This window comes from Mastigoproctus giganteus, chromosome 13 (assembly GCF_048544385.1).
Source record: "Mastigoproctus giganteus isolate SK-2022 chromosome 13, ASM4854438v1, whole genome shotgun sequence".
Lineage (NCBI taxonomy): Eukaryota > Metazoa > Arthropoda > Arachnida > Uropygi > Thelyphonidae > Mastigoproctus > Mastigoproctus giganteus.
Genome location: NC_143587.1, coordinates 109697948 through 109719685, shown reverse-complemented (window position 1 = coordinate 109719685; position 21738 = coordinate 109697948). Strand labels below are relative to the sequence as shown.

The 21738-nt window shown below is 36.4% G+C and overlaps 1 protein-coding gene across 3 annotated transcripts in view; it reads left to right on the top strand.

The window, feature by feature from the left end:
- Ilp7 (Insulin-like peptide 7) overlaps positions 1-21738 on the top strand; it is a 180092-nt gene that overhangs the window by 147101 nt on the left and 11253 nt on the right. For all 3 annotated transcript variants that reach the window (XM_090387574.1, XM_090387573.1, XM_090387572.1), the window contains one exon: positions 19441-19584. In XM_090387574.1, coding sequence (XP_090243700.1) covers positions 19475-19584 — 110 coding nt within the window. In that variant the 5' untranslated portion in view covers positions 19441-19474. The remainder of the gene's footprint in view (positions 1-19440; positions 19585-21738) is intronic.

Below are 21738 nucleotides of genomic sequence, written 5' to 3'. Positions count from 1 at the left end.
AGTGAGTATGATCGGTTGTAAAGTTAGGTAAAAGTTAAAGTTAACCCCCCCCCCCCTCCTTATTTTTTTGTGTCCACATTGGAAAGGCTTCGTTAACAATCTACAGCCATTCGAAAAAATTCTCTGCGACAGTAGAACTTCGTTTCAAAAGCACTTTACATTAGTTTTAAGGAAATTGGAGTTGAGAAGGTAAAAATGTGAACGAATAATTTCCTTTTATCATTGTCACCTTCCCCATTCAATGATAGAACACAGATGTCATGTTTACAGTGATGAATTAACCATGTGTAGGGCAGTGATAGCTAGCACGGGCCCTGGTAAAAATGCCTCACTGGGTCAACCCGCCTGAAACGTAGAGCACCAGTTTCCAATTCCGCCACCTCCCTATTGTATTGTTGAGTTTCAGGCGCATCAATGACTTGGGCCATATCATTTTGTATTATGCCTCTACAAGGATTATTCATGGACCGATTTCCTCCGCTCCCTCCCATCGCTTCTGACCACGTGCACTAGCATGAAGTATCAGTCACTGCAAGAAAGCTCTCATTTCTAGTGCACAGTGCGTACAGTCAAGTATGCTTCTTATAGTGTCGTAGTTTGTAAGACCGTGCTTTACTGTAACACTAACAATTCTATCCTCTCACTGGAATGGCATAAGAACTCTGTCTTGTAAATCTATATTTTCAGTCAAATTTTGTGTAATTAAACTTTCTTGAACAGACTTTGTTATTAAAGCGTTTGTCTTAACTTTTTAACCAAAGGTCTGTCCCACTGAAAATGTTATTTTTGAAACTAAGCTCTACTGTCTTACAGTTTCGGAGAATATTTTTTTTGTTACCGAACCAGTTTCAGATCCAACTTTAAGTAACAATCATTTCATTGTTTTGGTAGTCAGAACACATTCTCAAACTAACCATCCTTATTTCAGAGATACCACTATATGTAAATTCCCCTTGTTTGTATAATAAATGTTTGTTTTTATCATATTTTATGTTATTAAATATTTTATGTCTGCCTAATTTGCTCACAAGAAATTCACATTTCTACTCAACATACGTATTTATAAATAAAACTTCCCCTCATTGCTTGGATTTTTTTTGATTATAGAGAGATTATAACAAGCATTCAGATTGCATTCTTCGCCCTCTGCTTTCAGCGGAGATTTTTCCACAAATGTAGGCAATAATTGTTCAAGAAGAATACTAAAGAATATACTAATAGAAATAATAAATATATAGGTATAATGAAGTTTACCCTCCCCAGCTGCAGTAACCACTTACTAATATTTGTACTGAAGTAAAAAATATGAATAAAGCATTGCGATAGATAACTCATATGTTCTTTACATCTCACCGCATAACTGACTACATAGATCTTAGGCCTTGTGCTACCACAGCAAACGTACTTCTTTAAAAACCGAGCTAAAGTAGAGGAGAAAAGAGATCTCCACTTGCATTTTTGCTAATAGTTCTAATAATTTATATTAAATTTTGATGTAATTAAATGCTCTGTAGTGTTGCTGTTTGAAGAAGTTCGATTGTCGGTATAATGTTATCTCATTTATAATAATTAGTGATTACAGTAATATTATTTCGTAGAAGTGTACTGATATTTCATCTTTTGAAATCGGAAGAATGCTATATTTATGACTACTCGAAAGCAGCATTTGTTGTTGCGAGACTTTGCTGTTCTTTGTAACGGTCCGAATGTGTGCTCCCTTTGAAAACAGTTTTCCAATCTGAAATTACTTCCTGTCTCCAGGAGCTCTTTAACCACCCCCTTTCCTTATCTGCATGAAGCAGCTAACGCACCTTTAGTTTGCCGATGCTTGAAAAAAGAAAGGGCCTCGTGGTTTCCGATTCGTCCTTTAAGCTCAACTTTATTATCTGATAAATTGAATTGGACTTCATACTTGAATTTTCTTTCCATCTGAACGGAGCGAACCGGTGAGATCTCACTAAAGTGTTTGTTTATCTCCGATCTGAGAGAAAGACACACACACACACACACACACACACACACACACACACACACACACACACACACACACACACACACACACACACACACACACACCTGCTTTAATGCATGTTTTACATTCTGAATAGGAACTTCGATAGAAAATAGCAATAGTGTAATTGTAATTTTTATTTCAGGATCGATTCCGATATCAAAACGATCTATGCTGAAGAAGAATTTTTTTGAGTTGATTTTCCGAAAAAAAAAAAAAAGCTCAAATCTGAGCTTTTTTTTTAACATGCTTGAATCAGAGATGAGCGACTTAACTCCTAGTTCATTGGTCTAATTGTCCGGGCAATGAAACCAGTGAACGAGACTACCGTTGAGACCCACACTTCGTAACAAAAATTCATGAGTTTTGCGTTCAGCCGATAGTTGTTAAGAGTGAGTGAGTGGCTGAGCAGTCGTACTGCTGTATTCGGGCTACAAAGAGTAACAGTATGTGATTTGTACGACATCACGCAAATAATGAATGTTTGAATCACAGAAGAAACAACGAACACTGCGTTAACGGTGTTCAGAGTTTCTTCTAGAATTTGAACAAAGGGTAGCCAGTGAACATTCTAGTTGGTGAATATTAGTGCTTGGTCTAAACACATCACACCAAGACCAAATTTGATGCTACAGCTCTTACAAATAAAAATGGAAAGATATATCTCACAGAAACAGAATTTATTTTTTATGTCACCACATACGATTCTGCGCCTCATAGATAGATCGTTGCACGTATGGCTGAAGCCGCTATTGCTATATCCTAGTCCTTGCTCTGAGTGTTATAGCTGACTGTCTTCCTTTGGGGGGTGGGGGTTTGAGACGAAGTCAATCATTTAGGGATCTCCTTTTATTGTGTATCCCACGGCACAATTCAGATGAGCAAATCAGAGTCCAAACCTAAGAAAGTATTTATAAAATTATTCACAGAACATTATTACCTAGTCATTTGGATTTATCACAACGTCTGCGATAAATCAAAACCTCCAAAAAATCTGTTGATAAAAAATGTCATAAGGCCAAGCTTAGCATAATTATCATCATTAAGTTATATCTTATTTGTTGCTTTTCTGTGTAGCAACAATAATGGCGAATGTTGTGATGAAGAAAGAGCTTTACACGTCGACTGGACAAGTTTTACATTTTAAATTATAAAACCAAAGAACAATTTAAATATTTCAATAGAAATTTTAATTATTTTTTTCTCTTTTCAATAACTGAGTTGAAATTTCTGTTTTTGTTTGACTGGTTTCGAATACATTTTTAAAGTTCTTGTCTGTATTCCATCATCATCATCATCATCATCATCATCATCATCATCAGTGCTTTGCCAAGGGAAGGTCCAGGCATACATTCAACAACCACTTCTCCATATTTCCCTGTCCTTAGCTCTTCTCTTCATATTCCCATATCCACAATCCACTCTCAATTTGCATAACATAGTTTTCTTCAGTCTCCCTCTGGGCTTCTTCCTTCTCAGCTTTCCTTCATCAACTCTTTACCTCGCAAAAAAGTCTAACCCAGTTTCTCTTCCGCCTTCTGATTATTTCAGTCAACCATCTCCTTTCATCCATCCTTCTCAAAACGTCCTCATTTCTCACTTTATCGACTCATCTTATCTTTTCCGTCCTCCTCCGTACCCACACCTCAAAACTAATTTCTCAGTGTCCATATCTGTGCTTAATACCATACATCGTACCAATATTTTCCTCAAACCAATCCGTAATCTCCCACATGATATTCTTCTTCGCTTTTTTTTACCCATTGCTATTGTTATTCTTATTTCTCTTCTGCTCTCCGCTTCTTCTGCCAACAGGCTTCCCAAATACAATACCTGTATTCGCTCACTTCTATTTTCTCTGCTCCAATTTTAATATTTAACACAGCTTTCTCTTCACATTTTCATAACTTTTGTTTCTCAGTATTTATTCTCATCGCAACCCTATTTACAACTTTCCTTTAGCCTGCTAACCAATTTCTGCAATCCTTCCTCAGAATATGCCACCAGTGTAAAATTAATTCCAGCTCTCAGTAACCTTTCACCTAATGCAAATCTCCCTCATCTATATCCACTTCCAAATGCCTCTTCAACCGTTTCTTCTACATGTATATTAAATAAAGTAGGAGACAGACAATACCCCTGTCTCGCACTTCTTCATATTTCTACACTTCAGTGTCACTTTTCATCCCCAATGTAATCTAATAACTTCTCTTGTCCTTCCGATCCATCCGTATCCTTTTCAGTATATTCAATAATTTAACCTAATCTACTCAATCAAAATCCCTCTCCAAATGTATAACACATACACTGCATCTTTATTCGCTTCCAGATATCTTTCTATCAGCATTTTCACCAGCTTATTGCATTCCTTGTTCTCTTCCCCCTCCTAAAATCAAATTGCTTTTCTCCCACGTTTTCCTCCATTCTGCTTATCATTCTTCTATTTAATATTCTTAGCATTTTCTTTGCTGCAGTCTATGTTAATAGTTATTCTTTAAAATCTTAACGACTGTGCTCAGATTACTTCAGGTGAAGTGGGCATTCTGTTGAGCAGATTTATTTATGATCAGGTGACAGTTTATTAATTTTAAAAAGCATTAAATTGTACCTTGTTATATAGCGAACATGTCCTGATTTAACATTTAAAACATCTGCCGCTACACAGTAGTGTTTAAGGCGTATTAGGCGAACCGCCATCAAATTTCCAACAACAAACTGTCACGGGCTAATGGAGAATAATGGGCACATGGACTGAAGTCCTAAAAACAACCTGACGCCGGAAGTCCAATGTGATGTATCGTCGCAACCACCTAAAGTATACGCATCGGGAGACGAATGTGGGTGAATGCTTGTTTTTGAATAGAGAGCGAAAGGACATTTTGATAAATGGACGGAGTGCTATCTTTATTATTCATTTCCTTTCCGTGTAGTGGATGTTGCTTGTTGGATTCGATTAAATTACTGCAACTTATTACTGCAATAATTGCTAACCTCAGCATATAATACTTCATAATCAGAACAACTTAATTAATGTGCAAGAGGCACCTATACATTCCTTCCTTAAATAAGACCCATGTCTTTGCTACATGTTGATCAGAGGAGTTCTCAAATTTCCATTGTCCAGATCGCAAATCATGTCCCCGTCAACAACTGTGGCATGCAACCTGTTCAAGAACTGGATTTAATTCGTCACGTTTCATGTAACGGTAGATTAAGACACTTCTTTATCAGGCTGGCAACCTAATTTCACGGTTTTTTAGAATTTATGATTTTAGTACTTTGTTGTTCTCTAATTTTGGGAGTCATATATGTCCTGTCATTTGATTTTGATTTTTAAATTAAAACATTGTGCCTGTTCTGCTTTTGTGGCTTTCATTACCAAAATTTCAGGTTTTCTACTTTGTGAATATTTTGGTATGTTGTAATCGAATGATTACAACATATCAAAATATTGATCTTGTGATCGAATCCGGTTGATGTCACAAAATATCGTAATACCGTAGATTGTTTATTAGAAGTTATAAATAACAAAAATATCCAAACATGATAGGAATATTAATGATTTTGCTCTTCTTCTTCTTTTTTTTCTGTTCTTTATATTTTGTGAATTTCGTCGAATCCATGGAGTGTAAATGGTACCGAAGCTATCGAAGGAAATTCATTAATTCTGTTCTATATTAAAGTAATATATTCGATTGATGGTGAATTTTATAAATAATAGGGTGAATTAAAAATCCATATACGAGTTAAATTCAGTTATATATATTGTACACAAAATATTTAAATATTTAGATATATTGTATACACAAAAAGGATTACCATACATGAAGTAGAACTACATGTAATAAAGGTGCTTGCGTGTTAGGTGCAAGGCCTTCGGTATGTAATGGCATGTGCAGTATTCTTAAATAGAACCATGCAACCTTCGTTTGAGTAACTGCTATGGTGTGGAAAAGTTCTCCGTGTCACCGATGTTTTGGTGCATGATAGCGTGCTATGGCATGCTTGATGTCAAGACTGAAAATCATGCTGTTATATGGATTTGCATTTTAAGACGCTAAATAACAGCTGGTTAAACACTGAGCAGCTTCTTTGTTATTTGTATTGTGAAATGGAGCGTTCCTTCAATTACGGAATCAGGCGTTTATACTATGCGATATACATGTACTGTGCTGCATGTGCGCAATTTAGTGTGTGGGTGTTGACCGTGAGAAATATTCAAGTGGCTTTGATCGTGCCAGAGTAGTCGCCGATAGACGCGTTGGTGTAAGTATCTCAGACACTACAATCCTACTGGGATTTTCACGTACGACTGTGTCTTGCGTGCATCGAGATTGATCCATGAGTAAATAACATTCAATGAACGGTGATCCTGTACTGCAGCTCGTTGATGTAAGGAACCAACGGGGGCCGACCACGTTTGTGCAGGTCACAGAAAATTCAGTCAAATAACAATCCAACAGTGGCAACCAAAGAGGCATTTTAGAACGCATAACTTATTGTATTCTCACGGATGGGGTGTGGCAGCCGACGATCTAATTCCACTCCTGTCAGCAAAAAACAAGAGGATACGGTTACAGCGGACTCAGGAACGCCAACAGCGGAAGTTTTGGAAAGCGTTGCCTAGGCTGATAAATCCTGGTGTTTGCTATTTCACGCTGATGCATTGTCAACACCTAGCAAGTGTCAACAATACAGGCTAGTGACGGCTGTGCAAGGATGAGGCGAGTGTTTTCGTGGTGCACATTGGACCCCTTTTTCTTTTTCCATTAAATATATTGCTTATTGGATTTGGGATAGATCATCTTTCCATCTTCTTCTTGGTCAATAAAATTAGTTAACTCGTACAAATACCTAGGAATTATGTTCGATAACAAACTTCAATTCATTACTCATGGTAAATATGTACTAAGCAAAATCAAGACTTTCACAGGCAAAATAATCAGAATTACCAAAGGTTCTTGGGGTCTGAAATCCTCCACTCTCAAGCTATACTACAAATGCATATTTATTCCTATTGTCTGTTATGCTGCGGGCGCTTGGGGCCCCAGTATACACAGAGTCATGGTGGAAAAAATCTTGACTGAAGCCCAGCGCTTCTTTCTGATTGCAACTTCAAGAGCTTTCTCACAATTTCAACGTCGGTACTACAGGTAATCAACGGCAAACTGCCAATTAAATACGAAGTACAGTACTGTACAATTACTTTCAGTATTATAGAAGAAAGGGTATTGCAGCACAGTTCAACCAGTTTTCTGTTAACTGGACGTGCCAGTGAAAGAAGACAACACTAGATTAAGAAACCAGTTCCTCCAGGAATGGCAAAACGAATGGACTAATGCCAACACTGGAAGAATTACTATCCTTTTTTATACCTCAAGTTGCTGAATTTGACAAAAAACATTGGCCCTGGTTTAACCCAGGTCTTCACCTAACTTTCCTTCTATGCGGGCATGGCAGCCTAAACTCAAAGTTATTTACTCTGGGTTTGGCTGCATCTCCTCTATGTAAATGTGGCTCAGAGGAGACAGTCCAACATGTAATCTTAGAATGTCGATATTATGTAGCTATTCGATTTGAATTTCAGACATTGACCGAAGTTTATGATGTAAATAACTTCACCAAGTTTTTAGAATGTAAGGAAAATTTTCAGGCACTGGCTAACTTTGCTGACAAGGCTTTCCGCAGAAGGAAAGGACTTGAGACTGAGAATAATTATGTAATAAGTGTACTACCACTGTATATATTGCCCTGATATTAATCGCATTGTTACAGGACCTCTGATGAGGAAATTTATTTGTGTTTATTGCCGGAAGGCAATATTAGCGTTTAGAATATATACGGTAAGTCGATGTCCCAGGTTCACTGTTGGGTGGGCGGTGTCCTGGGATTTCGGCCTCTAATAAGGTGCATAAATTGTAAATCTTAAATTCTATAAATTGTAAGATATATGTCTGACCTCATTTTAACCGAACTGGTAGGTTCACTATCTGTATAGTTGTATAAGTTGTGAAGGTTAATGTAGAAATTGGTGCCTTCAACAAATTGTAATAACTGAGTTGCAAGTGTTATGGATATACAGTATGGTCAAATATGTGGCTATACAACATTGGTCTCAGGCAAGAGACTTATTGGTTGTTTGTTGTTGGGTTTGTTATTTCGTTTTTAGGGGCATTAGCAACTAAGACCATATTGCTCCGGGATATGCGGTAGTCATTCCCTGACCTTTCCTCATCCTCCGTATTTGGTGGTGACGGGCTCGAGCCCCGGTCTAATCAAGAAGCGTGTGCTACGCACTGCTGCTCCTTCCCACCTGGCTACGGAGGCGCCGAGACTTATTGGTTGCAATCATTCCTGTGAAGTTGGTGGATCAAGATGTTTTGCTAAACCACAAATTGTAAATAATGTACAGTTACTCTTCAGCGGCGGATAGGGTAAACCCTGGAGCCCGCAGAAAATAATAAAATACTGTACTTTGAATACTTTGAATCTTCTTCTTGGTCTTCTATTTCGCTTGCCTATGTGTCCCAGTTCTTTAATATTTTTGTACACCTGTCATTCTCCATCCTATCTATATGTTTTTGCATTCTTTTTCTGGTTATATGTCCTCATTGTATTTTATATTGTTTCATGATTTCTTCACTTTTAACTTTATCTCTTAATGTTTTTTTAGTTATTTTCCATAATGTTTTCATTCTGTTGTTTCAAATTGGCCTCATGATACCAGTGCAGCAGTATTTGAATGCCTTAAGTTATCTGGAAATTGTTTTCACTAGGCGCATCCCTTTATGGGTATATTCTATTTGATTGCGTTTATCCTTCAGTGCATTATCCTGTTGGAAGAACTCATCTGCGAATGAGACCAGCTAACTTAACTAAGTTGTGAAAAAAAAAAAAAAAAAAGTCTATAAATTCTTCGCATCGTCGACAGACTGAGGCCGTTTCTAACCACACTAGATAGAAATCCGGTGTGGCTGATTATACCAACTGCGCTGCCAGCGAGAACATGGAGGAGGTGGGGGGAGATTACACCAGGACATACAGTCAGTGGAGAAGAGATACCAAAAAAGGCGGGATTAACCTATGATAGGCCACTCTATCTGGTTCTTTGTTTGAGATGATCACTCTGACTACAAAAGACAAAAACGTTCAAGTGTACATTTTTAAGGATTTTTTTTCTTTATTAACCCAAGGAAGGTTTCTGTACAGAAGTTAAACATTGTTAATACAAATCTGATATTAAATATACAATAATACTATTGTATTTTAATTTTCTTTCATTTCTGGGCAAACCATTGATGCTATGGAAAAACCAGTCATATGTGAATCAGCATGCCAAAATTCACAAAAGATACATCACAAAATGCAAATAAACATTTTTCTTTTTTAATTGTTAATCATTGGAAGAAGGTTTACTTCATGGGTGGTACGCTTGTGACGCTGTGTAAGGATGAGGCGAGTGTTTTCGTGGTGCATATTGGACCTCGTTTTCTTTTTCCATTAAATATATTGCTTATTGGATTTTGGGATAGATCATCTTTCAATCTTCTTTTGGTCTTCCTCTGTTTCACTTGCCTACGTGCCACGGCCAATAATAACAGTGTCTCTATATCCATTGTGTAAATTTGTTATCTTCCTGCAATATATCTGGAAGATGTTGCTTTGTTTATGGTCATGATTTTGGGTTACTGCCGCTTCTGAATACTCTTGGTAAAAAAAAGACACTTTTATTCTATTGCTTTTGCAAGATGTAAGAGCATAGGCTGAATGTTTTACTACATTTGTTCTGTGGATATCGGAAGGGAAATGATAATATGTGGTTTAGCCACCTGAGAAACCATTATTTAAGGGACAAGCAGTTTGTGAATATAGCTTTTGGACTTCTGACTAAATTTCTCATCCGTATGCACCTATTTCATCCGTACATCGCTGTACTTGTTTTATCATGACTTTGTTAGAGGTGATAGTTGTTTCTTGGTTGATGACCATTTGGCTTTCTAAATTTTGCTTGCGACATGTGCATAATGTCAATTAGGGTGCAGATTTATTTATTTATTTAATTTTTATTTTTTAAATAATACTAAGATTTGTCTACCGTTAGGCTTATCTCTGGGGTTCTTTTGCTCGGAAAATGTGATTTGTGCTAATCTCTTAACGTTAAATCAAATATTAACAGTTTGGAAATGCTTGGCGAGGGTTATCACTAGTGGTTCTCCCCACCCTATAAAAAGGGATGTGGATACTGTGGGTATTTTTAAAATGAGACACCAATGCTTCATAATCCCTCCATGCTGTAGAACAGCGAATTTCAACCCGGTGTGCCGCGAAGGGTCCGCAGATATGTCGCGGAGTTTGGGGGTAGGTAGAAAAGAAGCGAGAAAAAAATTGGGGAATAAAAAAAAATCGTCGACGTAAATTTTAGAAGTACTGTATATTTTTCATGAAAGGCCGATAAGAATGAAAACAATAACATTTTAACAAAAAAAAAAGTTATTATAGTAAAATTCCAAGAACTTCCGTCCGTCCCTGTTATTCCAGATACCAAAATAACTCTGCATTGTACTTTTACCACCCCACCATTGTCAAGCCACCAGTGTCAATCTTCAGTCAGCTGTTGTTCGCATCGGGTGTGTTATTCCGTGTGAGTTTGCACTAATGCATTTTTGTTTATTTCTGTTTCGCTTTAATTATTTTGTTATTTCTGAATTTAGTTGATTTTTATTTTTTTTAGGGCTTAAGACACGGACAGATTTCCAATTAAAAAAATGTAAGTTAGATGATGACAATGAATCATGTGTAGCTGGCATTAGTTCTGGTAGTATAACACATAGTGCAGTTAGTATTAGTTCTAAAACTGTCGTGAGCCAGTATAATGAAGATTATTTGTCTTTCGGATTCTTTTCATCTGGAGAAGAGCAGCCACGACCTAAGTGGTGAGAAACTGGCAAACCAATCTATGGTTCCAAGTAAGCTGAAAAGACACCTTCACAAAAAGCACTCACATTTATGCGAGAAACCAACTGAATATTTTAAAAGGCTTATAGCTGATCAAACACTCCAGGCTGAACAATGGACCAAAATCACAACTATTTCTGACAAAGCTCAAGAAGCATGCTATGCCGTTGCCAAGATCGTGGCAACAAAAGATGAAATCACATACAATTGCTGAGTCAGTATTTTAACCAGCATGCTGTAAAATTATAAATATTACGTTTGGCGGGGAATATGAAAAAGAGATTTTGAAAATCCCTATGTCTAATAACACTATTAGTCGGCGTATACAAGACATGTCTCAAGACATTGAGTCACAGCTGATAGTCTGCGTGGGTAGCACAGTGAAATCGTCACCGTCCTCCCCACCGGGTGGAAAAAGCCAGGGTTCGAATCTCGTCGATGACGCGAGGAACTTTAATGGGCTTTTTTCTCTCCGTGGCTGAGTTAGTCGGTCTCAGGCGTAGATAGCAAGGTTTTCCCCCCAGAAACTGGGGTTTTTCGTCCAGCAAAACAGACAAATCGACCATTCACGCAATTAACAGACATATGACACACAGCACGGCAGATGAATTTAATTATTCGGGTGGCCTAAAAATAATAGTTTGGTTTTAGTCACAAGTGATAGCTAACATTAAACAAGCTGATATTTTTGATATCCAGTTGGACGAGTCAGCTGACATCACTGAAAAGCTCAACTCCTAGCATTCATCAGGTTTGTTTGTAATAGAGACATCATTGAACAGTTTTTATTTTGCAAACCACTTCCAGAAATAACAAAAGGCCAAGACATCCTTGATGTTGTATTACAATTCTCACGACTTGTCATGGAAATCATGCATCAGCATCTGCACTAATGGTGCTCCCTCTATGTCGGGAAGCAAGCAAAGGAACCTGGCATTGTTTTTACACAGTTTCCTGCACAGAGAGAGGCCCTCGTTTCAAAATCAGTAGTACTTGAACTCCAAAACGTACTGGATGAGATGATAAAAATGGTTAACTACATCAAGAGCTGACCATTAAAATCGAGGTTGTTTTCAGCACTGTGTTCTGCCATGGAAGCTGCTCACACACACAACTCCTACTACACACGGAAGCGAGGTGGCTATCTCGAGGGCGGGTACTTTCAAGGTTCTATGAACTGAGGGAAGAGCTTATAATTTTTTTTACGTCTGAAGAGTCTGAGCTGACTGACCTGCTTAGTGATGAGACCTGGTGCAATAAAGTTGCTTTCCTAGCTGACATTTCCCAAGCCTTGAACACTCTTAACAAGAGTATGCAGGGAAAGAATGAAAATATTCTTACTTGTACTGACAAAATTAACGTTGTGGGGAGCCAGAGTCAAAAAAAAAGAACAAAATTGAAATGTTTGAGGTGACAAAAAGTTGCAGACTGGACAAAAATCTTTTCGATTTAATTCTATAAAGTTTGTCGCTGCTGAGTAAAAACATTGAAAGGTATTTTGTCGATGTATCAGCCTTGGACTGGGTAAGAGATCTGTTTGTGTTAAGTGTACTGGAATCAGCAGAATTAAATGCTGCAGAAGAAGGTGAGCTGACTGAAATAATAAACGACAGAGGACTGAAACTAAAGCACTCATCAACAGATTTGCCCTCGTTCTGGTTGTCTCTCCGACAGGAGTTAATCAAAAAGAAGGCGATTCACACACCTTCCTTTCTCTATATCGTATCTGTGTGAGGCTGGCTCTTCTGCTATGAACACGATGAAGAGCAAGAGCAGGTCGCGGCTTCCAACATTGGAGAAGGACTTCGAGGGTATGCTTATCAACCATCCGATCTCGGACAAGAGACATCATGAGACATCACCAAGCACAGGTTTCCCCACTGATATTTTTATATAAATGACATTTTAATCATTTTAATGATATTTTTTTTATAAATAGCATCTTTTTCAATGATATCTTATTTCAATAATTGGAATAATAACAAATATGAAAATAAATTTTAAAAATAAATCTTTTGAAATCCAGATCAATATTATTTTAAAAAATAACACAATGATTAGAATTTTAGCTATTGAACTTTTAAACACAATCTTAATACGCATTTTTTTTTTTTTTTTTTATGATAAAATCTCTCCTTGAAAAACTGATGGTGTGTCTTGACAATTTTAACACCTTTCTCAGTGTGCCGTGAGTTGAAAAAGGTTGAAATTCGCTGCTGTAGAAAGTGATCGAAAGCAAGGTGTACCCAATGAGCGCTAAATATTCCTTCAATTTTTGCCGATGCACGAAACAGCACACATGCTTTTCAATAATGATCTGAATCTGATTCTTGAAACTGCTTTGACAGTACGATGGTTTTCTAATTTTAATCTGTTGTAAACACAGTGCCATACAATAACTGAAAGGAAATTTTCTTATAATAATATCTTAACTATTTCTTAACTTAACTTAATTATTCCTTATAATAAATATCACGGATGCACCATCACAGGAAAGAGAAACTAAATAATCGTTCGATTATCCTTCGGTCACACCGATGCGCTGAAGACGGCGAATCAATGAGCAGAAAATCCCTTTACGTATCTAAATCAGTCAAATCAATAAATACATTTACTAGTACAATCAGTTCACAATGCGAAATCAATAGATGTACAAAATTTATATAGACGTTTGATCGCGGGCTGTTGTGTCATCAGTTATTTTACTTTAAGCGTTCCTTTACTTACCATTGATCCACCTGTAATTCTCTTTCATTATTTTAAGTGTCATTAAAATACGCATTTCCTTCGAAGGTTTTAAGCTGTTTTTATTGTCACAACCTGGCTTGCAGTCCAGTAAAAATTTCTGCCCATGCTATTTGTGGTTTTCAAGTCATTCACATTTAAGTTTTTGGTACTTTAATTTTGGAAGCCGTGTATATACTTTTGGTTGAAATCTCAAGTAGAGTAACATGCACCTCATCCTCTTCACAAGAATTTAATGTAACTTTTCTGTCTCTCATTTAAAATTTACTTCTAAATAAAGAATTAGGTATTCTGAAATTTGTTTTGTTCTGAACGCCTTTGTTCAACTCCAAACGCGAGATGTCCATCACCTACGGAATAAATGAGAGTGAGAGATAAAAAACCCGTAATACTTCTAAATCCTGAAGTAGTTTTTATTTTATTTGATCCAAAAGAAACTGCGATTAAAGCTTTAATACTAGAGCTTTTCAGTAGGAGGATAAGGACTTTTACTGAGATTTCAATTTCATGCAAATAGCAAACCTTTTGTCATTCTCACAGAAAGGAAACCTTTAATCATTTCATTTCAATAACACTGCTTTAAATTTATATGGAGAGACATAACAAGAAAAAATAATCATAGGTAGATGCATACAAAACTATCTGTGTTATGTATAAACGTCGAAAAATTAGTGATTATTCAAGATATTAATTTTCGTAATTTTTTTTTTTTTTTTTTTTTTTTGTATTGGTTCACTAGCTGTGTGTGTGTGTGGTAGAGAGAGAGAGAGAGAGAGAGAGAGAGAGAGAGAGAGAGAGAGAGAGAGTCATTCCTCCACATTTCGTCAGTGAATTAGCCACATATAATTTTCGTTTTCATGTAAAGGTATGAGATACTGAACGTCAACAACCTGTGATCAAGGAATCATACTCAGCTGCAAACTTGTACCGAAAAAAAAAAGAATAAAAAAAAAAAAAAAAAAAAACAATGAAGGATTGTGTGATATTTTTGACGATTTCTCTCCTCGGAATTCAAATATTTTTTTCTTTTTTTTTTTTTTTTTCTAGAGGAGAGAAAACAGTGGCCAGTATTAAAAATTTAAAAGAAAAAGAGCTATTTGCAACTAAGCTACAAATAGCTCTTTGGTGGAATAAAGTAAAGCAGAATACAGTCTTAAGCGCTTGGGAAAAGTTGTTTTAAATGCAATGCCGTGTTTACGCATTGGCGCACAAGGAGCGTACATGTGGCCCCAAAAAGTTGAAATATATACCCATATACACGAAGTTTTATAGCAGTTGCTATTTCAAAATCTAACAGCGCCTTAAGATCCCAATTAATCCACACACACACACACACACACACACACACACGCACGCACGCACACGCACACAAGGCATTTGTTAAGCGATGACATGTTTTTATTGATTTAAATGGAATCAAAGACTACGAACGTCAAAATGACGAGGAATTGAAAATATTTTTACGCTCTAAGAGAAATGTAGAACATTATGAAACGGCAATATAGTAGGAGCTTATATCAACAGAAATTTCCTATTTCTTCTTCTTCAAAAAAGCAATGCCGTTGGAAAGAAACCTCCTGTCATAGACGTATCTACAAGGGCGGGGAAATAAAGCCATTTCTCCCCGGCCAAAAAATATTTTATTTTATATTACATGTATATAATTTTACTGGTACTTGCTAACGCTTGTAAAACCTACCAATGCAGAGCGTATCCCAGACAAAATTTCTGGATGCTCCGCTGCAGACGGCAGTTGCGCATCCAGAAATTTTGATTAAATTGTAGTTGTTAATAAATAACACATTAATTAAATTTTATTTTTTTAAAATAGTAATATTTGTATTCAATTTGATTTGAATTATTTAAATTCAATTTTGTTTTGAATATAAACATTTTATAAATTTTTCTTTTTGTCGTATTACCATTAAGTGTCCTAAATATTAATTTAATACGGTATAATTAAATTAATATGATATTAGGATATTAATATGTCTCTAAAGAAAGATATACAACTTCTGGAGAAGGTGCAAAGAAATGCAACCAGATTGGTGAAGAACAGTAAGTATATCCCGTTGAGGAACGGCTTAGCAAGTAGACGCCGTAGGAGGAACTGATTGAAGTGTATAAGGGGAGGGTTAGTAAAATGAACGAGTGTACTTTCCCGGGTGACTGAGACAAGAACCAGAAGGCCCAATTATAAAATCTTGGCAAGAACTGCTGTAGACTAGACCAGGGTTCCTGCGGCAGGCCACATATTACTTTGGAAATGAGTCGCGTGCCGCCTGCAGGTGGAACCAGAAGCTAACGGAATTAATATCCGTCCCGCGACTGGCGCCGCCAAATGTTTTTGCTGATTACATAAAGGAATTTTATGCTAAGTTTTATATTAAAAATTAAAACTTTTAATTCTTAAAATGAATTTAATATAGATTAAGAATAAATGTCCATCATCACAGAATCGATTCGCAAGCGCCTCTATTTATCTGCGCTAAATTAACTCTAACAGGTAAACATGATATAATAAATCAGGTTTCCATCACAGTGAAACCCCGAACCATTATTTCTGTCAATAAAAGTGGAATTGAAGCTGTATGTCAAAAAATAATTTACACCCCACCCTTTATTTGTTCCTTATCTCTAAGTTTACGGTAAATGCAGCGGTACGTAACTTTTCTTTGTTTCGAGCCAAAACATGAAAACGAGAGAGAGAGAGAGAGAGAGAGAGAGAGAGAGAGAGAGAGACGATGTGCGTTAATAGGCGGACTTTTTAACCAAGGTTATTATGATGACTAGGTCAGTTTCATAATAAGAAAGAGCTCTAACTAACCTCAAAGTATGAAGCAGGTGAATAAATAAATGTATCCGTAATTTTATTTTTTTATGTATTAACTAATAATTGCTTTTTAAATAAAGTGATTAACTTTTTTTACATTAATTTAATTTAAAAAATAACGTTTTTTTTTTTTTTAAGTCTTTTTTTTTTTCACATCGGAAGGCAGACCAGGGATTAGCAACCCCTGAACTAGACCGATTCAAGGAATAATAGGATAGACACATTTTGATGGTGGAAATAATATAAGAGAGAGTTCTTTCCCCTTTCCGGTAGATGCGAAATAAATTTGCTTTCTTGCATTATGCCATTTTGATACTAAATTAATATGGTATTGCTATATTGTGAAAAAATTTGCTTATTTTTATGTACTATTCCATAATTCGGAATATAGTTTCCTATATTCCGAAAATTAGCTTACCAAAAATCGTTTTCGTTTTCGTTGCCTGTCACTAATTGTTCCAATATCTCTAAATATAGTCAGACACCGACGGATAATGTTTTTCGGTGTAACATTCATGTTAAAAAAAACCAAAAAAAAAAACCTTTAATTACTTAAAAAAATATTTTTTACCTAAAAAAAACCTTTAGGATAGAAATTTGCTATTAGCATTGAAAAGGCATAATGATGCAACGAGCAAACCTATTCTGTATATGCAAAAAAAAAAAAAAAAAAAAAAAAACCCCCTCAAATTATTTCCATCGCAAAAAGTGTTTATCCAATTCCTTGAATTTTTTCCAAACTCTCCTCCTCGGCTACCCTTTGCAGACAGACAAGTTATTCCAAGTTATTACAACAAGCTGTCCGAAAGTAAGCTTCATAAAGTCCATGTGATTTTTTGATTGACTGCATCTGCAGACGTTTTTCTGAATATTACAAAGAGTGATAATTTGCTTTCCAGTAGAAATTTTCTGTAAACTAAACTCTGATACTTCCTACTCGTCTGCATTATTTGGTCAGTTCCTTTTGTTGTGTGTATGTTATTTACTAACGATTATCCTCCGTAGCCGAGTGGTCAAGAGCAGGAGTGCAGTAGCACACGCTCTTTGAGTAGACCGGGGTTAAGTCCCCTGACTGCTAAATACGGTCGATCTGCCAACCCGCAGTGGACCAGCGTGGCAGATTATGGTCCATTCCCTTAGCATGAATTGTTGAGGAGGCTTCCATCCTGCAGTGGTTTGATAATGGCTGCAGTTTACTTTTTTTTTTTTTACCCAGTCATTGTTTAAAATGACTTTTTATCAGTGTTTTTTGCTTTCCTTGAAACAGAGAGATTGTATTCTATGTGATAATTATACTTCTAAAAGTGAATTATAATCGAAATGAATCTTCTGGTCAAATAGAGCTGATGCTGTTTACTCTATTTATTAGTTGTCCCTGACGTCACTACACCACTTGTATTGTCGGTTAATCTTTATTCTTCTTATTATTCTGTAGTCTACTGTCTTTCCTAGGATTTTAAATTTGTTCACCAATCGAGACACTGTTCTTTGCATCTTCTCCAGAAGTTCTCTATCCTTCCGTTAGATGTGGCTTCTAGAACTGGGCATAATATTCCAAGTGAGGTTACACCATCGTCTTATAGAGATCAATAATCACCTCCATCTTTCTGCTTGCAAAATTCCGATAATCATAGATAGAACACCATCTGCCCTTCTTGTGCTTGCTTACACTGCATGTTGAACTTAATGTCTTTCTGTATATAAAATCAATTCGCTAACTTTATCGGATCTTATATAAATAAACTATAAAACTGCATAATTATTTATTTCAATAAACCTACCATAAATAGAAAAAAAAAAAGCTACTTGAACAAATACTCGAACTGTAACATTATTTCTAATTAATCACTAAAATCTTGCAATCCCCAAAATTGCATAAGTTGATATTTATACAATAGGCTATTTAAAGAGCCGACCGGGCTAGCCAGATGGGTAAAGTGCCTGCCTGGCAACCCAAAGGTCGCGAGTTCGAATCCCGCCTTGGGCTTGGATCAGAGTAAATTGCAAAAACCTTGGGATGTGCATTATGGCCACAGAAGCCGATGTGCCAACAACTAACAAAAAAAAAAAAAAAAGCTATTTAACGATTAATGCCACAGTGCTTTAAATACTTGTAATATGCAGCATGTAATTAATGCAAATAACATCGTTATTATAGCAGTGGAGAGATGCAGGATTAAGTTATTTACGTCTTCTGACTAGGGCGGATATAGCCTAGTATCCGCAGGGAGCGAACACTGGTTTTGGGAGAGGGAAAAAAAATCTTTTATTCGAGATCTGGGCCCCCTAATGACGTTCGGTCCCTGGAAAGCTAATCCCTCCTCGACACCCCTGGGTACACGACGTTATACCCAGGCTTGTCGAGGTTTTTTTGTGTGAATGCCCTAGCCGTTTGTTTAATTACCGTGGTATGAATACATATATTACGTTTATACGATATACCAGCGGTTCTCAAAGTGCGGCCCGCGGACCCCTGGGGGTTCCCGAGACTCTTTCAGGGGGACCGCGAGGTCGACACTATTTTCATAATAATACTAAGACGTTATACTATGATTAAGACTTTGGGATCCTCAATAATTTTTAAGAGTGTAAAGGGGTCCTGAGACCGAAAAGTTTGAGAACCGCTGCGATATACACTACACTTTATTTTATTTTTTTTTACGGTATAGCCCTGCCTGTAATTTGCTGATAAAATGACGTATTGCAAGCATAGCAAATGGCTTGAAAGAAAGACCTATCCAATTATCGAGTGCTCATGCTTTTAATCATTCACTGGGGTGCATGCTATTTTGTCAGAAATTATTTATAAACGCAAAATAAAATGACTCCTTTGTTTTCTGATAAAAAGTGTAATTTTTAGAAACTAACAAAGTGTCTTCTATAATTTATTCCACAGATACTTTTTCTGTTACTGACCCTATGAACATAGTATGGGTAACTTATTGTGGATGCGGTACAGTGCCCTCTTGTGGTTGTTCTGCACAATAGGTGCAAATGAATTGGATGTAGAGCCCGATTGGGAAAATGTTTTCCGTACCAGGTAAGTTTGGTTATATATTCTGTTCATTTGTAAAATGCTAGTAGTGGCAGAGGATCTGCAGACGAGTAAGATCTTTGCACATAATAACAAAAATGTCTTGGATTATTGTGATTGACAGGAATCTGGAATTCCTGCCAGTAAGAATGACCCGGAATATTATTGATAGATCTGATTCACTGTGACTGACAAGGTTTCAGGACCTTGATTGATTGGAATGTTAAGTAATCAGCGATTTACAAAAATATGATTATTGTGACCGAGTAGAATCCGAGGTTCCTGACAGTTACAGATTCAAGATTTGATCGTTATTTAAACCGATTATATTATTGACTGGACTTAATATATTCGGTGTGCAAACCTTAATCACTGATCACATTAAAATTTCATTTATGTAGCGTGCAGCTCGTGGTTCCTGCAGATGTGGAGGCACAGTCCATAAACATTAAAATTAATTAAATTAATAAATAATATAATTAAAATGTATAAAATATTTAAATTTTAGATTTTAAATTTAAAAAGTTGATTTTAAATTGAAAATTAAATTTTAAAATTATAAACAGTACAAAATATTTCATACATTCAATATAATATAAAAGAGAGAGCTTAAGATCAAAAATAATGATTGCTAGAGTCCATTGGTCTTACGTTCAGCTTAGTTTCACCCACTAATGTATGAAAATCGTTTTTTACTGCGTGGAAAATGTTTTCCTCATGGTATGTTTCACTGATTGAAGGATAAGCGTTTCTTCCAGTACAGTTGAATTTATCAGTGGCATCTGTGCTCTTGCTAGAGCAATTGATAAATTTGTGCCCTTCCTAGAGCAGGTGAATCGATTTAAATCATGAGGTTGTTTCAATTCACATTATTAATAAGCCCAGTAAAAAAATAAATAAAATGATAGCGTCAGTTCACTTTTGAAATATGCTTTCCCTGTTCTGTCATCCCCGTTAGTTCAATATACAGCCCCCAAAATAACACTGCTAATAAAATGCATTTGAATGTGGAAGGTAACGAAAAATATAAAAGAGTTCATCCTACAATAGAGTTATTAAACTCGAACGGTATCTCTTCATGGCATACTATAGTTCAGGTTAAGAGCGATAGTCTAACCCAGAAGCATTCTTGGCTTTGGTGACTGTGCACGGTGTGGTGAAACAACAATAGCATTTTGGATGGTCCAAAATGCTATTATTATAATGGTCTACTCTAAATATAATTCCCTAATGTTTTTCTGTCTTTAGTCATGGATAAATTTTAATTATAAATTAATATGTAGTATTTCTTAACCGAAATGGCAATAAAGATACAAAGGAAGCGAACTTATTTTGCAACTTACGAAAAAAAAAAAAAAAAACAAAAACCATTTCTCATGTTATTCCCATCCTCAAAAAGTACCAAGTACCTATGCAATTCGTAAGTGAACTTTGCAGGCAACTTATTACAACGTTCTACAACAAGCTACCTGAAGGTAAACTTGATTAGGTCTAGTCTGCGCGCGGGTGCATAAGTACACGTGCCTTGAGTGATCGGGGTTCAAGCCCGTGACTGCTGAATACGGTGTTGTTTCTTGTATTCTGTCTATCTTGTGAACTCCTCTGACCGTTTGGTCGTCCTGGAGTATAAACAGAATTTTTTTTTTTTTTTTCTGTTCTGCCTTAAGAATTTTTTTTTTTTTTTTTTTTTTTTTTGTTGTGCCTTCACTCGCCTCATCAGTGAAAATATTTCTCCCTCACATATTTTACGAATGATTCACTGCGACTGTGTCAGTCACAGTGAATCAGGGCCTAGTAACGCTTCAGTCAGCCCCCCCCTCCCCCCCCGAAGGTGTCTAGATGCCAGCATCAGCAGACCACATCTAAGCTGTTCCTCAAAAAGATAATCTTATTGCTTTTGGCACTAGCATTAGTAGAAGCATACGATGCAAGCTTATGCAGCATCAGCCAAAAAAAAAAAAAAAAATCCTCCCATTTCATCCCTCCATTCATTCCAAATACCTGTCCAGCTCAGCCTTAAATTTATTTCGGCTATTAACTTCCACAACAAAAGATGGAAGTCTGTTCCGCCAATCAACCACCCACTGGCCAAAGGCAAATTTCCTCAAATCTATTCTACAACTGTCTTTCCTCAATTTGAATCTATGCCCTCTCAGGTTC